The following is a 22,804-nucleotide window of genomic DNA, read 5'->3' on the forward strand; positions in this document are numbered from 1 at the left end:
TACAATAATTGACTCTCCAATTCCAAGGGTCTACAATATGTTTTTACTATGCGTAATAAAAAAAATTGCTTTTTTGTTAGTGAAAGAATAAATACGGAGTACAGAATGAGACAACATCTTAGGGAAGAACACTAATTGCTTCCTAGCCCTTTTTCAGGATCCCATTTTCTTTATCTTTTTTAATGAGTTTTTGTTATTGTCAGCTTTATTTAAAAAATCCTTCTAAAGCTTAACCTTAAGATAGTCCTATGGAGAAGGTGGATCCCTAGAGAGTCCTTTTAATAGACACTGGCTTTCAGACTGTAGGACATGCAGGAGAAGGAAGCCAAGGAGCTGCCCTGCCAGGGAGGCACCAGGCTCTTCTCTCACCCTGGTGCCAGACAACCTGGTGCAGGTCAGCCCAGACAGTCTGGTGAGGTCTATGAACCCCTTTCTCAGATTCCTGTTTTTAAATCCATAAATTAAAATATATAAAGTTATAAAAGAAACCATATATATCAAAATAAAGATGTATTTTTTCCTTACTTAAATTCAGATTCTTTTCTGAAATCTAACCACAGACCTCAGCTTATGAACTTCCGGTCTTGATAAAGTCAGATCCTTTCCAACTGAGATTCTGTCTTATAACACAACAGTCCTGAGTGTGAAGAGGAGCTCATTAGGTTAGTTTAGGATGAACCCTGAGGTCCCTTTCTAGCTTACTTGAATAAAAAGGAGATGCCCCTAGCTGGCATAGTGGATAGAGATGAGCATTTATTAAGTGCCTACTGTATAGCAGACACTATGCTAACAGCTTTAAAAATAGTATTTCATTGAATCCTCACAACAATCCTAAGAGGTAGGTGCTGATATTATCTTCATTTTACAGGTGCAAAAACCGAGGTAGAGCATTAAGTGACTTGCCCAGGGTCTCAGATAGTAAATGACTGAGGTCAGATTTGATCTAAGATCAATACTCTAGATAATGATAATAATAATAGTAACTTTGCAATAATTTCATTTGATTTTCACAACTCTGTGAGATAGGTAGTTATCTATCTCCATTTTACAATTGAGGAAACTGAGGCAGAGATGAAGAGACTTGCTCAGGGTCACATGGCTAGTAAATGTCTGGGGCTGGATTTGACTCAGGCCTTCCTGACTCCAGGCCCGTCACTCTGTTCTCTGTACCACTTAGCTGGACCTGTGTTGAAGGGTCCCAAACGTAACCTGACAAAGACTCACCTCTGCCCACTGATATTCTGTGGGTCCTCTTCTCAACAGCTAAACAAATAGGGTTCATCCTGGAGAGATTATGGAGCCACCATGCTGGAAGGGGCTTCTGTTTGAGTGCTTGGCCACAAAGAGGAATGATTTGGGGGGAAGCCAGAGAGACCCATTGAGGCTTGATGTTAACACTTAGAAACACCTCCTAAGGCTTGAAGGGACTGCACTGGGAGGAAGTGGGTTCCCCAAGTCTGGAAGACCCCTTCAATCAATGAATCCACATTTATTAAGTGCCTTTTGTGTGACTGGCCTATCCTCTGGTGGGGAACATTGTAGAGGGATTCTTCTGAGGGGAACTGGCATGGATGTAGACGCCAACAGAGATTTACTCCTTCTTAGGACCTGCGATTCTCCGTCTGGTTGGCTAGACTCAATGGAATCTCAATTCCAGAACTGACCATCCCTTTCAGGGTCCTTCAATCAATCAATCAGCATTTATCCAGCACCAGCTGAGGATGGTGTAAAGGGCTAAGGATACAAGGAGAGAAATGGAACATTTCCTGCCCTCCAAGAGTTTCAGTCTCTCCCCACTTTCCCAGGGGGCCATCCAACCCTGGAGGCTTGAGGCCAGCACAGAAGCCCTGAGGACGGCAGACAACCTGTTCTAGCCTCGGCCTTCCCACCCTGCTGGGCTTGGCTCAGGTCCTAGCCAAGCACCCGTGGGGTCAGCCTGCTCTGGGTCATGGACCAGGAGACACTCAGCACAGACATGCATGAAACAATGTGACCCTCAAGGATTTCTGCCAATTCTCATGGGGTGTGTGTGTGTGTGTGTGTGTACTGTTGTTTGGGGACACCCAGCTGGTGTTCCTGAGGCTAGTTCTCACTAACATGGGGTGGCTCTCCCATCAAGGAACACCCTGTCCTGAATCCTCCCAGTAGCTGAATCCACAGATGTTTCCTTTCCAATCCGGGAGGTAGCCAGGGGCAGGAGCAGAGAACAACAGAGGATGGGCCTGAATGACTCCACAGCTGTCTGCATCAAGGACTGGGAGCTGGAGGCTGGTGTGGTGGAAGTCCTGATGGATTAGGGGTTGGGGATCTGGCTTCAAATCCCACCCCATCACTTAATCCCTGTGTGTGACCTTAAGGGAACCCCATATGACTCAGTAGAAGATGTGTATATGTGTGTGTGTGTATGTGTGTGAGAGAGAGATATCTTGACCAAGTCATTTAACCACTGCCTGCCTCAGTTTCCTCCTCTGTAAAAGAGGGCTAATTAATGGAGCCTACCTCCCAGGGTTGGTGTGAGGCTCAATGAGTTGTTAATCAATGAGGCTCAATCTCAAATGAGATATTAATGATAAAAGCTTTGCCAGCACACAAGCAAGCATTATATAAATGCTGGCTGGTATTATTATCTGTGCTGATTATCCTGAATCTTGTGGTCCGTCCTTTGTGCTTGAAGAAGACCAATGACCTCACAAGGACGATGTCTCGGCTTCAGTGTGGATGGAAGCCATCACTTGATGGCCAGGGGCTTGGGGGCTAAAACAGCTTGGGCAAGAATTTCAGTTACAAGTGCTGCCAAGGCAACTCCTCCAACCTACACCCAAAACAAGAAAGAACTCCTTGTGCAACAAAGAGGATGAACTGTCAGCCAGCAGCAAGCATTTATTAAATGTCTACTATGTGCCAGGCCCTAGGGATACCAAGAAGACAAAAGACAGACCTTGCTCTCTAGAACTCAGTCTAAAATGCAATAGAGGACAAGCATTTATGAAACATCTACTGTGTGCCAGGCCCTAGGGATACCAAGAAGGCAAAAGACAGACCTTGCTCTCTAGAACTCAGTCTAAAATGCAATAGAGGACAAGCATTTATTAAACACCTACTGTGTGCCAGGTCCTAGGGATATTAAGAAAGCAAAAAACATGCCTTGCGCTCTGGAACTCACAGACTAACATGCAATAAAGATGGCAAATACTTATTAAACACCTACTGTGTGCCGGGCCCTAGGGGTACCAAGAAGGCAAAGACAGGCCTTGCCCTCTGGAATTCATAGACTAAAATGCAATAATAGATGACAAGCATTTATTAAACACCTACTGTGTGCCAGGCCCTAGGGATACCAAGAAGACAAAAGACAGGTCTTGCCCTCTGGAACTCAGTCTGAAATACAATACAGTCAACAAACATTTATTAAGAGCCCAAATTCATAGGTAGAGTTAAGCAAGGCAGGGACTTTCTGTTTCATGGGTGTATTCCCAATGCCTTTCACATTTAATTAATGTTTGTCAATCTGCACAGTGCGTGATCTTAGACAAGTTACTAGGTCCCAGTTTCCTAATCTGCAAAACAAGGGGTTTGGATGGATCTTCGAGGCTCCCTCCCCACTCTGAGGAAAGGATGACCAATGTTTTTTTTTTTTTTTCTGGCAAACTCTCAAGTGCTCTAAAAAACTGGACGCCATTCATTTTGGGTTATTCAATGAGGGCAAATATCACTAGAACAGGGTTTAAGGATATTTAAGCCCTTGCCAAGAGTTCACGTATTAAGGAGTCAAAACAAGATTCCATTACTAGGAAAGAACTCACACTCATGGCACAGTCCTTGGGTTTGGGGTCACATAGTGGCCAGGGATCTATGACCTCTTCCAACACCCCCAGGTTTAACAAAGCAAAAGTGAGGCTAAGGTGTGGCTTGTCAAGGCTTCACCACCCACAGGATAGGGCTGAACAATCTGGGTGTCATTATGGAGGAGGTTAAAAACTCTCCTTTCCCTTAGGGCCATCTTGCTGAATCTCAAGGGTGGGAAGGGACAGATACCAAATAGTCAAAATCCTTTGTGAATAAGAATCCACTCTGTAACATCCACATTAAGTGGTTGTCTGGGCTTAAAGACCTTCAGTGATGGGGAACTCACTACTTTTTGTGGCTGCCCATTCCACCTATGGACAATTCTCATGGGAAGGAAGATTTCCCTTGGGTCCAACTTCAATTTGCCTCCTTTTGCCTTTTACCCACAGCTCCTAATTTGAGGCTGGGGGAGCTGTGTGAGAGGGGGCAGGGAAGGAAAAATGTCAACTGTACCCTGACAGGAAGGGAATGTGTCTTCATTAAGTGCCTACTGCATCAGACACTGTGCCAAGCACTTTACAAATACCTCATCTGATAAAAACTTAAATACTAAGTAATGATACATGTCCAATACCATTCAAACTGGAAGTGACTGTCCCATCTTGAGACTTTCCTTAGATATCTGCTAAGAATCCCTTTCTTTCTTGTTTGCATCTTGTCTCCCTTAGACTGGGAGTTTTATGAAGGCAGGAACTGTTTGTCTTTCTGTGGATCCCCAAGGCTCAGTATGGTACTGGGCATACAACAGGAGCTTAATAAAAGCTTGCTGAGGGGGCAGCTAGGTGATGCAGTGAATTGAGCACCGGCTCTGAAGTCAGAAGGATATGAGTTCAAATCCGGCCTTAGACACTTAAGTGACCTTGGGCAAGTCACTTAATCCCATTGCCGTGCAAAAACAAACAAAAAGCTTGCTGAGTTGTGGCTGACTCATCAATTTCTAACATACAAGGTGCCCCCCTGCTTATTTCCCTATGGACTGAAGGAGGATGATCAGAGTAAGTCAATCGAAGACCACTGTCTCAAAGAGCCTTCAGGACCACAAGGGAGCATCCTCCATTGACTCCCTTCTGAGATAATCTGTTCCACCTGTGGGCTCTCTAATTTGGGAGGAATTTTTCAGGACATCAAGCCTAAATCTGTCTCTTTACAACCTGCTGGTAATAAAGAGATCCGGACCAATAACTACAGAACAGGTCTTCTCATACTTGAAGGCAGCTGTCATTACCCACCTCCTCCCTCCTCCCTCCTCCCTTGTCTTCTCTAGACTAAACAGCCCCAGTTCTTTCAACTGATTTTTATAGAAAGCAAACTCAAGGCCCATTATCATGGGTTCCCTGCATATTTTGAAGATAGGCTATTTAAAATAAGTTGAGAGAGGATACAACACAAAGAAAGCCTAACTGGGACATTCCAAGTTTGAATCCCCAGTTTCCATCCCTTTATAAAGATCTATAAGTTCAATGACCTTAGCTCTGATTTCTGACTAAAATTCTCTAATACATTATTGCTACTTTAATCACATAGTCTTTTTAATCATATCTTTTGTTTTTCACACACCATATTCTTTTTTTTAAGTATATCCCTTCCTGGCATGCTCTCTTTTGTGACAGTTCTCTAAAAAACCCCAAAACCTCCCCAAATTTATAGCAAATTAAACAAAGGGAGAGAACAGTTAGAAAAAGAGCTGATCATTAAGTATGATGGAAATTCCATGAACAGATCTTGCCATACTAATCTCATCCTTTATCTGACATGATTTTTACTGGTATATTGATGCAGCAAAGATATATACATTTATATATGTATGCATTTATATATAAATATATAATAGAAATACATACAAAAATACACACAATACAATACAATACAATGTTATACTGACATCATTAGTCATTTGGAACAATCTCTCCCACTATTCTTATGGATGAGATGGAATGATCGGAGCTCGGCAAACTACGGATCCTGAGTCAAATCTGTCTAACTGCTTCTTCTTGTTCTGCCTCGACCTATTTGACAGTATGCTTGGATAAATTCAGAACTGGTTTAAATGACCAAATACAAAGAATAGTCATTAATGGTTCCATGTCACCATGACATGAAATCTCTAGGAGGGTGTTCCAAGGATTTGCAACTGGTCCTGTGCTTTAACTATATAGATATAGCTATATCTAGATGTCTATATAAATACACACATATATTTATATATGTGTGGATGTATTAAAGACAAGTTTATCAAATTCTAGATGTAAAAATGGTAAGGGATGGTAGAGTCAGGAACCAGAAAGATATCTAAGGATAAGCTGAATTGAGTCCATGATATATGAAGATTAATTAAAGACATGGGTGTGTTTAGACTAGAATAGAGAAGTTTGGGGGGGGGGTGTTCACATATCTGAAAGGCTATTATATGGAAGAAGGACTAAATTTGCTCTGTTTGGCCCTAGAGGGCAGAACAAGGTGCCATGTTAGTTCAAATGAGTTTATTAAGTGTTTAGCATACCATAGGCTCTATATAAATGCTTATTCCTTCTCTTCCAAGATGGAGTAAAGTTGCAAAAAGGCGAAGTCAGGCTTCCTAACCCTTAGACCTGTTCTGTATGAGACAGGCTTCCCTTCATGGGAAGCAGTGGTTGGGGGAATCTATAAAAGGGGATTCCTTTTAAATATAGATTGGAATTTTTAACCTGGGGGGGGCATCTGTGAACTTGAATGGGAAATAAAAATTCCATCTTTGTTTCCCTACCTCTAGCTCAAATTGACCATTTCCTTCAATTAGTTAAAAAAATGATTCTGAGAAAGGGCTTCACCAGTTTGCCAAAGAGCTCCATGACAAGAAACAGATTAGAAACTTGAATCTGAAATGATTGGAATTCTGGACCCTATGAAAATGGGTCTCCATGGCTGACCTCAAGGCCAATTATGGGAGGTTGAATAGTATCAGTCAAATGGGGTGGCCCTAGGGCTCCCCTCATGGACTAGGTGACAATAGAAGGTCACCAATAAATCTTAATTTGGAGTAACAGAATTGGCTGCAGAGCCAATGTCCAGGAAGTGAAGGCTCCCATTCATTTAATGGGATCTACCAACATGAATTTGTCATATATTCTAGGCACCATGATTTACATGGATGACAGAAGAGTAACGTCTCCAGGGGAGAGGATGGTGTAGGAAGGGGGTGGTTAGGAAGCCAGCTAGAAGAGGATGCCGAGAAACTAGGAAATGAACCATTTGGCCGCTATTTATTTAGGGAACAGGAAGAGAGCATGAATAGAGACTTCCTCATTTCAGTAAAAAAGTTACCTGGTGACCTATTTTTAAAAATCCCCCAAATGATCTTTATGAGAGATCTGTCTCTCCTGTTCCTCTGTGACCAACTATAAACCAAAGAGAAATGAAACATAAGCATGCAGGGATAGTGGTAAGATCACTGGACTGAGAGATGATTTCTGGACAAGTCGCTTACAATCAAGCCAGCAGACATAAGGTGCTGACCAAGTAACTGGTCAGGAAGCATCCACTGAACACCTACTATGTGCAGGCCACTGGATAGAAGGGCAAAAATCAAACAGTCCCTATTCTCAAGGCACTTACATTCACCTGGGGTATAAAATACACACACAAAAAGAAGACCAAACTTTAAGTTTGGGGCTGTTTTTTGGGGGGTGGAGATCAGTACTAGTCACCAGTGGTTCAAGAAAGACCCCACCTAGGAGATGGCATCAGATAGACTGTAAGAGGAAAGGGATAAGAAAGGAAGACATTCCAGGACATAGCCTAGGCAAAGGCACAGAGGTGGAAGATGGAAGGGGAGTAATGAAGAAGGAGTTTGTGGGAAAGTAGAATGTTGGATTTAAGAATCAGAGAGATGTGGGTTCAAATACTATCTCTGACATTTACTGGTTTTTCTAAGGGTCAGTAATTTCCTGTTGCTTCCATAATAAAATATACATTCCCATTTAGGACTTAAAACCTTTCAGAAACTGGTTACCATTCTATTTTTCTATAATGTGATTTTTATGCATTAATATTATCATCAATATCACTGCCACCATATACCTAGTTACATATATATATGCATATGCAAATCTATATATCTGATATGTATATATATATATATATATATCTATATCACTTGGAGATTTGCAAAATGTTTTACCTAAATAATTTAATTTTATTCTCACAACCTTGTGAGATGGATCTACAAAATGGCTACAGTTTCCACCAGCAGTACCAAAGTCCCCATGGGGTTAACTGTGAGGATTGATCAAATGAGATAACATACTCAAAAGTATTTTGCTAACTTTAAAGAGTTCTGGAAAAGTCGAAGATTATTTTCAAATATTTCTCTGAGAAAGTAGGAAAAAAATCTCAGAACAAACACATGTCTCCTTAGAGGGAGACTGTGTGTGTGTGTGTGTGTGTGTGTGTGTGTGTGTGTGTGTCTGTGTGTGTGTGTGTGTGTCTGTGTGTCTGTGTGTCTGTGTGTGTGTGAGAAAGAATGTATGTGTGTGTGTGCGTGTATGTCACAGTGAGTGAGTGTGTGCGTGTGTGTGAAAAATCTGAGAATTCTGGGAGTCTCCCTCTGGAAAGTTTTGGCAGCTCTGCCCATGTTTACACATCAATTTTTTCTTTCTACGTTTCTAGGGAGGGCACTGGCTAACCCAGGAACTGCCAAAAGCTTTCTCAACCTCCTCACTGGGGAAGCACATGGTCCATGGTCCAGTTCCCCCAGGCTCTCCAGCTTCGGTGGCCAAAGAGGCCAGAGCCAATGGAGCTTCCAGGGCATGAGTAGCACAGGGACAGACCTCTCCTCCAAACAGCCTCCCCCCCATGCCTGAGGCCAAGGCATAAGGACAATCACCAATTAGTCATAACAGCCGCCTCTTCTGTCCAGAGCTGGCTCATCCTCCGGTCAGCTTCCCAGAACAGCAGATGAATCCGGCACGGGATGGCCATCCAAGTTCTCCCTCCACCCCTGGGGAACAAGGATTAGGCCGATATATTTCCAAAAAAAATCAGCGGTCATCTCTGGTGCTTGCCAGAGCTAGCCTGGAAGGGAGACTACTTCTTATCCAGGTTCCAGCAGTGGCAGTTCTGACACAGGTGGGTAGACAGAAGACCCAGAAACTGGTGAGAATAGGGAGAGCTGCTACTGGATCCACTTCAAATCTTGGCAACAAGTGTGGCCTTGGTTAGGGGGGGTAGGTCTGCTGTTAGTCGGGTCCCTATATATAAATGGAGGGAACACAAGACTAAGAAATCAGGACACATGAGTTCAAGTACTGACTCTCATCCAAAATTGCTGTGTGACCTTGGTGAGATCAGTGAACCTCTGGGAGCCTCGGTTTCCTCAGCTATTAAATGAAGAAAGATATTTAAAGGGTACACGAAAGTTACTTTGAAGTAGCTAGAGCTATCCCAGGGAAGAGTAAGAGATAGACTTTGATTGTTAGGTCCCAGAAACTTAACCCTAATTCTAAGGTTGTAGAGAGGCAACCTGAGTCTTAATAAAAAGAAATACTTCATTTGTGCATACCCTTTGACTGAATAATTCCACTACTTGAAGTAAAAAACAGAAAGAGAAAGGTCCCACCTGCACAAAAATATTCTTAGCAGTTCTTTTTGAAGTGGCAAAGAAGTGGAAATTGAAGCAATACCCAACAACTAGGGAATGATGGTATATGATTATGTTGGAATATTTATTTTGCTTTAAGGATGGTTTTAGAAAAATCTGAGAAGATTTATATGAACTGATACAAAGTGAAGTTAAAAGAACCAGGAGAACATCGTACTTAGTAACAGCAATACTGAATCATCAAGAACTATTAATGACTTAGTTATTCTCTGCAGTACAAAAAGACCCAATTCCAAAGGACTCGTGATAAAAAATGCTATCTATCCACTTCCAGAAAAAGAATTGATAGTCTGAATGCAGATTGAAACATTTTTCATGAAGATTTTTTTTTTGGTCAGTGTTTTCTTTCATAATATGACCAATGTGGAAATGTTTTGCATGACTATACATGCAACATCAAAACACTTACCATCTCAGGCGGGGGGGGGGGGGGAGAGAAAGGAAGGAGTGAGAATTTAAAACTCAAATTTTTAAAAAATGAATGTTAACTGTGAGATGATTAATCAGGATAGAGGCAACTCCTCTCAGCAGTTCAGAGAGCTAGGCCAACCCTAGGAGGCCAGCTATGGACAATGCTATCCTCATCCACAGGAAGAAATACCAAACGAAAACAAAACAAAAAAAAAAATCCTACAGAATCTGAATGAACACAACATTCACTTTTTAAAGTTTCTCTGATGTATTTCTTTCCTGTCTCATGATTTTCTTTCTTTTCCCTCAATTCTAATTCCTCATACTGAAAATGACTAATCTGTAAATATGTTAAACACAAATGTGTATATACAAAATTCACCTGTTTGCTGCTGAGGGGAGGGAGGTGGGAAAGGAGGGTGAAAGGAAATTATGTAACTTAAAAATATGCATGTGCATGTGGACGAATGTTGAAACACTTTCATAACATGTAACTGGAAAAATAAAATATAAATTTAAAATGAATATTAAAATTGTTTTTACATGTAATTGGGAAAAATAAAATATTATTTAAGGAAAAAGAAAGCCTTTATAAGAATTTGAGCTTACCCCAAGTGAAATGAGCTTTGATGGGAGGTAGAGAGCTCCCCAGCAAAAGAGGTCTTCCAGTGAAGATATGTTAGGGCTATTAAAGAAGGAATTCCTCAACTACCTGGGTTGAGAAATTCCTTCCAACTTGATTTTTCTGTGATGTCATGATGGGGGGGGGCCTGAAGACCATAGATTTAAAATTAAGATCATAATAATCATAACAACAAAAACAATAGCCAGAATTTATGTCACACTTTATGGTTTGCAAAGCACTTTACAATTATCCTACTGGATCATCAGATTCTCCCCATGCTATAAATGTCTGAGGCAGAATAAGAACTCAGGTCTTCCCAATCTCAAGTCCACAATACACTCTACCACCAAAGGCCCTTAGAAAGCATCTGATCCAACCCCTCATTTTACAACCCAAATCTGGCTTGTCCCTGATGTTCTCTCTTTTGATACTTACAAGTACCCTGGGAAATCTTACTATCTTCTCCATTTTATGGAAGGGATTTGCCCAGGGTCACCCAGTTAAAAGATTCTCTGAGGCTGGATATGAATTCACATCTTCCTGACTCTGGGTCCATCCACCTAGCTGTTTGATGAGGGTCATAAACTATCCTTGCCTGTCCAGAGGAATACAGACCTCAGGTCACCTCAGTCCAGGCACTAAGGCCTAGAGAGTGTGACTTGTCCACAGTCACAAAGGGAGTAAAACCCAACAGCATCAGGATTCGAATCTCAGGGCCTCTGAGCCCAGATCATATATGCATGAAGTCTTTTCCCTCTCCGAGGGGGTCAAGCTCCTTGAAAGCAGGGTCAGATGACAAGAGGACTATTTGGGTAGTTTTTCAAGTTTGCCTTTCTTCAAAAACTATTCCCATTTTATGAATAAGGGAACTGAGGGAAATGACATTACCTAGGATCACCCGACTAGTGAGTGTCAGAGGCAAGATATAATGATGATAATAACTAGCACCCTCATCTTAAAGATGAGGAAACTGAGGCAGAGAAAGATAACATGATTTGCCTAGGGCTGCACAGCTATCAGGTGTCTAGGTTGGGATTTGAACCCATTATTTAGGCTAAGACTAGGAACTGCATTGGGGTCATGGTCACTTATAGTGCCTGGCTTACAGTAGGTGCTTAATAAATGCTTACTGAATTGAACTAAGATTGAAAGCTGGAAGAGACCTGAGGGTCATTTAATCCAGACCTTATTTTGTAGATGACGAAATGGAAGCCCAGAGAAAAGCGACAGAGCAGAATCCAGATGCTCGGACTCCCAATCCTTTTCCCTTTGTGTTCCACTGTTCCAGTCAGATGTGGGGCCACCACACCTCCACCCAAGAGACATTTACCCCTTAATGGAAGGTGTCATTAAGCTAAGAAAATGCCCATCTGTGCACAAGTCCAAGCTGGCAATGATGCTATTCATCAACTACGCAGCAGCAGAAACACAAGTGGTCATCGACAGCCCCAGGAGATGTTTCCCTCCAGGACTCTGATATGGATGCTCATCATGACTCAATCTGGGTCCTGCTCTTAAACTCTGCATCTCCTACCTAGCAGAGCATAAATAATGAAATGGAGTGAACCCGCACACCAGTGCTAGCTGCTGTGCCAATGCTACGGTGAGCAGGAATTTCTCATCTCCTGAGCTGATCCAAGAGACTGACCCCAGGCAATCCGCCATGGTCCTCAAATCTAAAAACTCCAGTTTCCTGGGGGTTTTCAGGATTAGTTAAACCTTCTTCTATCCTAAAATTCATCTGCCTGGAAATGTAGGATCAGAGGTTCAGTCAGGGAAGGGTCAGTCTAGTCCAACCCTTTCATTTTATAGAAGATGTGATTTGCCTGAAGTCACCTAGGAAATAGGGCAGGAGATAATTCAGTATTGAAAGACTTGTGAATTTTTTTTTTTTACTTTCTCCAATGCAAAGACACAAAGAAGAAAAATAAATCACAGATTTTGGGTAGATGAGGATCTTACAGACCATCTCTACTCCAGTGCCTTCATTTTACAGGAGGATTTGGTAGGTTTACTAGGATTTATTATTTACTAGATTTATCAGGATTTACTAGGGTAATTTGCCTAAAGCCACTTAAGGATTTGAATCCATTCTTCCCAGCTTCATATCTAGCACCCCTTGTACCGTCCTCTGACCTATGGTCAGAGGAGCAGAGATTCAGGGCCAAAAGGGTCCACTGAGGTCACCTAGTACAGTTTCATCATACAAGGCAAGTTGCTGAGATTTGAACACATCTCCTCGCCCCTCTTACACCGCCCCCCCTTCCTCCCAAGAACAGCAGGGCCTGGGGTGTGAAATATGCCCTAGCTCCAGCCCATTGATTTGGCATCTGGAGACAGACTCCCAGGACTTGCCTCCCTGGTTTCCCTAAGCCAGGTTGGTTCCCCAGCGGGTGGTTGTTGGAAACCCAACCGGCCGCCTCTGCCCAGAAGAGAGTCTCATGACTTGGGGGTATTGGGGCTGTTTCAGGTCAAGACTGAGCTGCTCTGGAAGCCGCAGACACGGCCGTTGAACTTGTTTTCATTACCCCAGCCAAAGCTAAGGCAGGGTGGGGGTGACGGGGCAGAGAGAAGGTTCCACAGTAAAATTAAAACAACAACAACAACAACACGTTTAACCCACGTCCAGTCATGTGGTTGTTTCCCCCCCTCGTCGCCTCTCCAAGGCTGTAGTTTGGGGATGGGAGGGGAGGGAAGGAGCGGAACATGATGATAAGGGAGCTGAGACACCCAAGACAAGGGCAAATATTTGCATTCAGCTTCCCAAACTCTGACCGGGCTTGGGGAGACCGCATGCACCGCCGTGTCTGCCCTGAAGAGCAAGGCTAGAACTCTGAGGCGCCAGCCCAGACCTGCTTCATGGCCCACCAAGGTCAGAGGCATAGGAAGGTCTAAGCTGCTGGCCATCATCCATACTTCGGTGGGACGAGCATGAGGCTGAGGGAGGGGGAGGTGATCAAAATAGCCCTCATTTACCACCATCTAGCCAGAAGGGAAGCAGCGAAGATGCCCATCAATTCATCAAACCTATGTCTCTGTCTTTAGAAAGGCAGCAGGCAGTTTAGACTATCACCTAAACTTGTTTTTTTTATAATGGTTTTTGTCCTTCACTTTTGAAGAAGACCAAAACATCAAGGAGGTGATGCCATGATAAACGTGCAAATTGGCAAGCTTCACTTTCTCTTCCAGAGCCATCTGGGTCCAGTGGCCAGATATGAATTAGGACAACTGGAGATGGCCCTGGATGAGGGGCAATCAGGGTGAAGTGACTTGCCCAGGGTCACACAGCTAATAAGTGGCAAGTGTCTGAGGAAGGATTCGAACTCCTGTCCTCCTGAATCCAAGGCTCTCACCTAAACTATGACATGCAGGGCTGCCATGATGTCTTACAAAGAGTTGCTTACCTCCACAAATGAGATAATGTAGATAAAGCACTTTCCCAATGTCACATCAACATGAGGGAAGCTTGAATTGGCTCTGAAGTTAGGAAGATCTAAGGGCAGTCCCGCCAGGGCCACATTAGTGGCTGCATGACCCACGGGGAGTCACTTGACCTCTCAAAGGTCTAGGCAGCTCCATATAGGATGCAGAGAAAATAGTTACTTGTATGGGAAGAAATGATTTCCTGGTACTCTTGCCTGTATCGGGGCTATTTAAGGTAGGAAGTGTTTGTCCATTTTAAAAAGATTATTTGCCCAAAGATATTTCATAATTTAAATGAGGGGAATTAGAAGCTAACCTAGTCCCTCTCCCATGGGGCAGAGAGCCTTTCAAAGACAAGTAGACTACAAATAGCCACACATCTTTCCCGAGAGAGTTCTCTTCGCTTCACAGAGCGTCTGCTGTCAATTTCTAGCCCATGCGGTCTCTCTTGTCTACTTCTCTATCCAACATGGATGGAAGATGCTTAGCAAGGAGGAGGAAAACCTCTCAGATGGTTCCACCCTAATGACTAACTTGTCTACACCTCAGTGAGAACCACACAAGCTATGAGTTAAGGAGGAACTGTAAGGGACATGCATCATAAAAGGGATGCCAATCAGCACTGGGTTATTAGGTGAGACACAGATGCAACCTTATCTTCTGACAGTCTGGAGCTACAAAGGACAAGGAAAAAACTGACCCATGGGTTGAAAATAACAGCTCTGCCCAACCATGAACAATATTGTGTTCTCCACAGTTACTTAAATCTTTCTTTTCTGCAATTTTTTTTTTGATACAGGGAACACTTCAGTGGGAGCAGGGAAGAAATTCCATCATCGCCAGCACAGATGCCTACTAGTTGCGGAACCCTCTTTTCTGCAACCTAAGTCCCTGACACATAGCAGACACTTAATAAATGATCATTAATTGATTGATCAAACATTAAAGAAAGTTACCTGAGGTAGTAAGTTGTTTGCCCAGGTTCATAAAATGACATGAACACAGGTCTTCTTGTCTCTAAATTGGCCCTCTGACTCACTATTGCCCCTCCTTTTATTTTGTTAAAGAAAGTTTTGTAGTTACATGGAAATAAATCCCACGTGTGCCTTGGTAGGTTGACTCCCAGATATTTTGTGCATTTTGTAATTATTCCTCATGGAATTTCTTGGTTTCCTTGCCTTTTTTGTTAGCAATGTAGAGAAAAGCCGATGATTTTGTGCATTCTTTTTGTATCCTGCTTCTTTTGCTGAAGATAAAAATGGTCTTAGTTTTCTGCCAATTCTCTGGAGTTTTTAAAGTTAAACCACCATATCCATTTGTAGATATGGCTAATTTTGTTTCTCCTTTTACTCATGTTTTTTATACCCGTCATTTTATTTTGGAATTTCTAGAATTCTGGGGAGAAGAGGGATACAGAGGAACTATCAATCACAGACTTGAGACCATCCTGTTTAACTTCATCATTTTACAGATAAGGAAACTGAGGCATAGAAATCAAGCGACTTTCTTGGGATCAGCCAGCTAATAAAAATTTGATTCATCACTATCTACTTGCAAAATAGTCTAGGGGCCTCCAGTTTCAAGGAAAACAAAGAAAGAGTTCCTCCCTCCCTTCACACATACTCACTATGATCTGGCTTCTCTATGTATAGGTTCATAAATCTCACTAAGTCGAAAGGGATGCCAGAAGCCACCTAGTCAATCCCCTCATTTTACAAGTTACTGATTAAAAATCGAGGTCTGGAGCCCAAAGGGACTTCAGAAGTCAGTCAGCCCAGTCACCTTATTTTAGAGAGGCCTGATAACAAATAGAGGCCCAGTGAAGTGACTCTCACTGGACACACAAGTGGTCATAGTAAGCGGTCATTAGCGAAATATGGAATTGTTTTCTGCTGGGCTCTTGAGTACCAGCTTCTATGGATTTAGCCCTCCCAAAGAGAAGAGTCCCCCCATGATAAGAGTTTCCCCCACAAGCAGAAAGATGGCAGACAGATCTCCAAGGGCCAAGTCAATACTTACGATCAAGTCCATTCAAGTAACGCATTCGTATTTCACAGTGGCCCCAGACAGCGCTTACTACTGGGTAAAGTTTTTTGCCCTTGAGTCCTCGAAAGGCCACGCCCATGTACTGCCCATCGACAATGAAGCTCAGTGTCCCATCGTCCATGTCTAGGGCCACCAGGAAAGAATCTGGCACAATGAAAGTCTCATCTGGTTCGAGAAAGGCAGGGTAAGTTTTACTTGGCTGGTTCTTCCCATCATGATAGAGTCTATTCCGCCCCAGGTCCCAGCCCCAGGACTCATGGTTGTTCCCCACGAGGGTTGTGTACCCGACCGAGTGCAAGGGGGCATCTGCTGTGGCCACCCCCACGACTGCATGTGTGCCACGCTGGCGCATGGCCCATGTGATCTGCCACACGTGGAGCCCACGCGTGTACCCCACTTTCCCCCTGATGGCGTCTGTGCTCTGGGCCACCGGATGCCGGTGAAAGATAAGTTTGTCGTCCTCCTTCACGAACACGTTGAGCGAGCGATCATCGTTATTCCAGGAGTGGAGCAGCTGGACGTCGTAGGACACGGGGGGCATGTCCAGCAGCAAGTCCAATCTTGTGGGCTTACAGTAATCCAGGCCCTGGAGCTCTTGTTTCAGGGGCCTATATGTCGGGTCCCTCATGTCCACAGTCTTTATCCCCCCAGTGACCTTCTGACCCATGCTAACGTCTGACTTCACCTTCCTACGTCCTCCCAAGGCAAACTCATCAATTGCAGGCCTTCTGTCCTGTTTTCCAATCAAATACCGGCAAGATTCCTAAAGAAGGTTGCTGGGAGACCCAGTCAACTTGTGCAGCATTCGAGATTGCCTAAAGGATGGAAAGAAAAACAGATGAAGGGGGGAAGAGGAGGGGGGAAAGTTAAATATTACTACAGGGGTCATAGAAACTGGATAAATGAACAACACATCCCATCTGCTGTTTTTAGAAACCAAAGCTCATGTCACACCTGTTAGCAGAACACAGAAGAAAAGTCTTGGAGTACAACTGCTGGGTCACAGACTGGAGCCAAATATGTGCCCCCCCCCTTGCTCCCCAAACCCCAGCCATGGGTCTTTGTTCAAGGAAACAGCAGGTGTCCCTCTTACTGGCCAAGGGCCTGACTGCACTCCTGGAGGCCAGAATGCCAGGCTTTCAAGGTCTATTCTTTCTGTCTAAGGGGCCTAGTGCTAGCGGAGGAAAAGGGGAAGATGAATGAGACAGAAAGCTTAGAGCCCAGTGGGGAAGGTGAGGTATTTACATAGATAAGCAAAGAGATTTGCATGTCTTATTTGAGCCTCACATTTTATTATTCCATTTTACTGATAAATTAATTGAGCTTAAGGGACCCAAATGTTAAGGGACTGGCCCAGAGTCCCATTGAAAGGAGGGAAATATGTATTTATTAGGCACTGATTGTGTGCCAGACCCTGTGCTAAGTGATTTGCATGTATTATCTCATTTAAACGGTTCAACAAACCTGGGAGGTTGGTGCTATCACTTATCCTCATTTTACAATCAAGGCCACTGAGACAGACTGCAGTTAAGTGACTTACTCAAGGTCCCACAGGGTCTGAGTCAGGAGTCAAACTCAAGTCTTCCTGACTCCCAACTCTAGTGTTCTAGACACTGAGCTAGGCTGCTTCTCAGCTTGGCTAGTATTCTTATAATGCCTTCTACAGGTCAAATCCTATATAGATAGGTATAGACTAAGCACTTTACGCATATTTGATGCTCAGGGGTAGGTGGGAGATCAATCCACTTGCCTAGGGCCACAGAGCTATATGTATCAGAAATCAGACCAAGGATCAGATCTACTTGTCCTTAGGTTACCTAAGTGGCACAGTACATAAAGACTGGGCCTAGAGACAGGATGATTTGAATTCAAATTCAGACTCATACAATGTGAGCTTGGATAAGTCACTTCCCTTCTGTCAGTCTGTTTCCTCATCTGTAAAGTAGGGATGATGAGAGCACCTACCTCCCAATGCTTTGTGAGGATCAAATGCGAATTTATTTGTAAAGCACTGAATACATGTCAGTTAGTATTATTGTCCTCCTTATCTGCAAAGCTGGCCCTCTCTGGTCATCCTACCAGGGCCTTTTCTCCTCCGCACAGACTGATAAGCTGGTACAAATTTTTAAATCAGTTTAATGGCAGTAGTTATGTTAGTCTAATAATCCCAGCTTTACCTCTTCCTCTAATCGGTGATGAGAATGATAATAATAGTAGTAATATATCAGGTTAAGTAAAAGCACTATACAAATGGTTGGCAGACTTTGCTTTTTTGAGTAGGGACTGCTTAGTTCTCTATTTTTTTTTTTTGTCTTTAAGGTCTTGGCTTAATAATTACCTGTTAAATGATGAATTAATTGATTTTGAAACTGAAAAAGTCACTGAATAGTCTCTTTCCACCTCCCACAGAGCAAGTCCAACAGGGCCTTTGGAGAGAAATGGTCACCACTCTGTAAGTCATCACAGTGAGTGGAGATATGAATTACAATTTTATCCCCAAGTGAATAATGCTCCCTTTGCTGGCCTGAATAGTTGAGGCCAGAACCATACTTTAGATAGATTCCTTGGCTGTGAAGAGGAAGCGGGAAGCAGGAGAGGAACTCAATGCATGCATTGTTGCCAACATGTTCCAATCGGTTGCCCACCCATGGGGGTGTCACCACCACCTCCTCTTCCTCAGTCATGATACTTCCTGTTGGAGTAACACCCAAGTTAGTCATCCCCCAATGCTTGCTACCCAAGTTCACAGAGAACACAGAGGAACCACTGACCATACAGCTTTCAATCACTGGCTCTAAAATCAATGGCCCTAGGTTCAAATCCTGAATGCTCTTTCCCTCTTCTTTATATTTATTACTTGGCAAGCTTGCTATGGCATTGCCCTTTCTTTTCTGAGTCCTGTATTGCCACTGACACCATCTCTATGAAGTTGGGCAAATTTACTAAGGGAACACCCCTTTCACAAGTCAGTGGCCCTGGGTTGAAATTCCATTGTTAGAGGCTTATTGCTTATGGGACCTAGAACCCACATCTTTGTTGAGGCCAGCTCTTTTTAACTCTATCTGACAGATCCCTAATGGATCATCTTGGTTTCCAATCAATGCATTAACATCACATTTACATCTCACATCTTCAGTTTTCAGTTTCTTCATTTGGAAAATGGAGGGGGTTGGACCAGATGGTCTCTGAGGTCAGCTGGAGAGCTAAGATCCAAGCATCTCCTTTGTTTAGGAGTCATCTGAACATCTCCTGAGACCTCTTTCAAGTACCATGCTTCTCATCAGAATCCTCAGAAAGTCTACAGATGAGACAAAATGCATTCAAATTCGGTTCTATGACTAGTGTCACTTTGAAGTCTCAAGTTCATGTTTTTTTTGGGGGGGGAAGTGGTTGAAGGAACTGGGGATGCTTAGCTAGAGGTGCTACAAGTACCTGCCAGGCATCTCCTGGAACAGAGGGATAACATTTGTTCTGTCTGGTTCCAGCAACATTTAGGAGGCTTCTAGTTTCAGAATAGAACTGAACCTGGACACAAGTTCAAATCCTGCCTTGGATATTTTACCCTCTGTGTCATCCTGGAGTCCTCATTAGAGATCTTTAAGCAAAGGTTGACAAGACCCCCTTGTTAGGTACATTGTAAATGGGATTCTTCAGTCACAAGGTTGAACTTGGTGGTCAATGAAGCCCCATCTAACTCATGAGGAAAAGGGAAAGACCACAAAGGCTGTTGAGGAGGTGGGGATGAGAAGGAAAGCTGGAACCACTAAAAACAGTAGAATGAACTGAATATTGGAGCCATTTCTTCTCCTCCTCCTCCAGAATTATCCATGCATAATGAGTTATTCTGATCCCTTGGGACAATTCATCAACAAACATTTATGGAGCTGCTAATATGTGCAAGACTCTAGGGACAGAAAGAGAAAAATGCTAACAGACGGAGCCAGGGATGCTCTTGATGAGGGAGTGGGGTGCCAAGCCCAAGATCAGAGATGGGGCCAGGCATCTAGGAAAAGCAGAGAGATGATCTCAAGAAAGGCATGGGTTTGAGTCCTGCCTAGTGTCCCTGAGCAAGGCATAATTTCTTAATATAGATTGATCAATTAATCAACATTTCCTCAATCAATTAATTGATGGATCAATCAACATTTATTAAGAACCTACTATGTTGGGGCAGCTAGGCTATGCAGTGTATAGAGCACTGACCCTGGAGTCAGGAGAACCTGAGTTCAAATTTGACCTCAGACACTTAAACATTACCTAGCTGGGTGGCCTTGGGCAAGTCACTTAACCCCATTGCTTTAAATAAATAAAATTTAAAAAAAGTAAAGAACCTACTCTACCCCACACAATGCACTAGCTTCCAGCTCTTCTAAGACAGTGATTAGTTCTCAGAGTAAGATCCAGGCACCCTTGGAATGACCACGAAATCAAAACTATTTTCATAATAATACTAAGACCTTTTTTCACTTCTAAGGTGGTAAATATTGACACTAGGACCCATATAAACAAAGTCTCTTTGAGGGAGGGATCCTGAGACACCATATTTAAGAGTTGCCTCTCTGTTAGTCAACTAAGAGAGTTGGTCATCAGGAATGTTCCAAAAATCCAATGAAATCACAGACCTTATTTAATATAATATACTTTTTAAAAATTTTATTTAAGGCAATGAGGCTAAGTGACTTGCCCAAGGTCACCCAGCTAGGTAATTATTAAGTGTCTGAGGCACATTTGAACTCAGGTCTTCCTGACTACAGGGCCAGTGCTCTATCCACTGCAACAGGCCTTATTTGAAAAGTAAATTGCCAGTCCCAAATGAATAAGGCCCTCTGGAGTCTCAGGTACCCCCTAGGCCTTGTCGAGTATCTGGCTCCCTTCAAAACCTGAGTCAGCTGCCACCTCCCAGGTGAGACCTATCTCAATCTCCCCCAAGTGCTTAGCAATTTCTCTTTCCTAAATTGCTCCACATTACATCCTCACTCCCACCAGGGAGAAGGTGAGCTTCATAAAGGTAGGGACTCCTTCCTCCCTCCCCCTTCTATTTCTTTGAACCTAGCATAAGGTCTGTGACTTAGCTGTCACTTAATAAAAGTTTAATCAAATTCAATCTGCTTATCTGACAAGAGATAGGAAAAAGGCAGTTGCTGGGTACAGTGGGTCCAACTGGAGGCCAAAGATCTGGATTTGACTCTTTGGATCTCAGTTTCTTCATCTGTAAATTGGGTTAGACAGCCTCTTACCCCACAAAAGAAGGTATTATTTGCATGTCTTTGGACAAGTGGTTTTGTTTCTTTCTGTCTTGGTTTCCTCATCTGTAAAATGAGGAGGCTGGGCTTCTCTCTGAGATTGCTCCTCACTCCAGGAGGCAGATGGGGGGGGGGGGTTGGGCAGAGGAGTGGGGGAGAGTCATTTGCCTGTGTTTCCTCCTTTATTTGGTTTACTGATTTTCCACCTTGAAATCATCTCTGGCTACATTATTCAGGACACAGTGTGCCTGCCAGGAGGTCAGAAGAGCCAGGTCGGCCAAACTGCCCATCAATAGCAGGAAGAAGAGAAATCTGGGGAGTTGGAATATTGATTCTCCTTGGTTTCCTGGACCCAGGGTGCCCTGGAAGGAAGGGGAATCCAGACATCACCCACTGTGGGCTTGGCCTCAGCAGCCTGGGTCAACTTGCCCAGGACTGTCACGCGGCCCTTCTCATCTGACATAGAACAGAGCCAGATGTCAGTAGTGTCCCCTGCTAAGCAGATTGGCTTCAAGAGTTGAAATCAGGAAGGTCTGAGTTCAAATCCCAGCATTCTTTGTTTTTCTTTGTATATTCATAGTTATCAGTAAAATGATGAAAGAACTGCTTATTGACTGACCTCTGATACTTATAGACCAAAAGACCCTAGGCAAGTGACAACCTGGGCCTTCCCTTTCTCATCTGAAAACAAAGGGATGCCAGTAGATGGTCGTTGAGCATCTGCCTAGATATTGAAACCCCTTCCCCCCTTCAAAGGGACAACAGCTCTCTTTTGTTTCTTATTCTCAGGCATTAGGGACATTCTCTGATATAGGTAAACCTGGCTCTAACCTCTTCCTCTGTACCCCCTGCCCCCCAAAAACTCCTTACTCCAAACAGCTGTTGTTTCTATGGCTCACGCAAAGTCTTTGACATATGGTGCCACAGAAAGCCAGGGCAATCTTTCATCTTCCTAGGTATCCCAAGCCTTTACACATTGGCACACAGTAGGTGCTTCAGAAATGCTTAATGACTAACTGAACCAGGGAAGTGATGCGCTGCTATCATCCCCACTTTGCAGATGAGCCAAATGATGGGAAGGGAATTTAAGTGACCTGCCCAGAATCTTGCAAGCTAGTTAATTTCCAAGGTAGGATTTGAACCCAGACCCATCCTACCTGCCACACCAAGCACTGTTTCTGCTGTGCTATGCAGACTTTTTTTTTTTTTGGTGATTTGTTCAAAGTCACACAGCTAGGTAATTATTAGGTGTCTGAGGCTGGATTTGAACTCAGGTCCTCCTGACTCCAGGGTCAGTTCTCCTTCCATTAAGCTACCTAGCTACCCCTCAACAGAATTTCTTGACAGGAGAAACTGCAGGAATGATTCAAGAGTTTGACTGCTTTTCTTAATTTTTTTCCTTTTCACAATTCCAATTCTAAAATTTCCAATTGATATTTTTCATTTGCCCAATAACAATGGGGCACTGGAGACTGAGGAATACCAAGAATACCTGAATTGTGTCTTAAGTTTTCCACTACCCCCATCCCTGGGCAAGGTCCCCCACCCTCTTCAAAAGAAACAGAAATGAAAGGC

General features: G+C 43.3%; 1 protein-coding gene across 5 annotated transcripts in view; it reads right to left on the bottom strand.

Annotated features, from left to right (window-relative positions):
* The window catches only part of LOC141509187 (SPRY domain-containing SOCS box protein 1), a 121,338-nt gene that overhangs the window by 2,213 nt on the left and 96,321 nt on the right, over positions 1-22,804 (bottom strand). For 4 of the 5 annotated variants that reach the window (XM_074218526.1, XM_074218525.1, XM_074218523.1 and 1 more), the window contains one exon: positions 15,960-16,801. In XM_074218526.1, coding sequence (XP_074074627.1) covers positions 15,960-16,653 — 694 coding nt within the window. In that variant the 5' untranslated portion in view covers positions 16,654-16,801. Of the gene's footprint in view, positions 1-15,959; positions 22,802-22,804 lie in introns of those variants that run through there. The other variant, XM_074218527.1, reaches the window with a different exon arrangement.

This window comes from Macrotis lagotis, chromosome 1, assembly GCF_037893015.1.
Source record: "Macrotis lagotis isolate mMagLag1 chromosome 1, bilby.v1.9.chrom.fasta, whole genome shotgun sequence".
Lineage (NCBI taxonomy): Eukaryota > Metazoa > Chordata > Mammalia > Peramelemorphia > Peramelidae > Macrotis > Macrotis lagotis.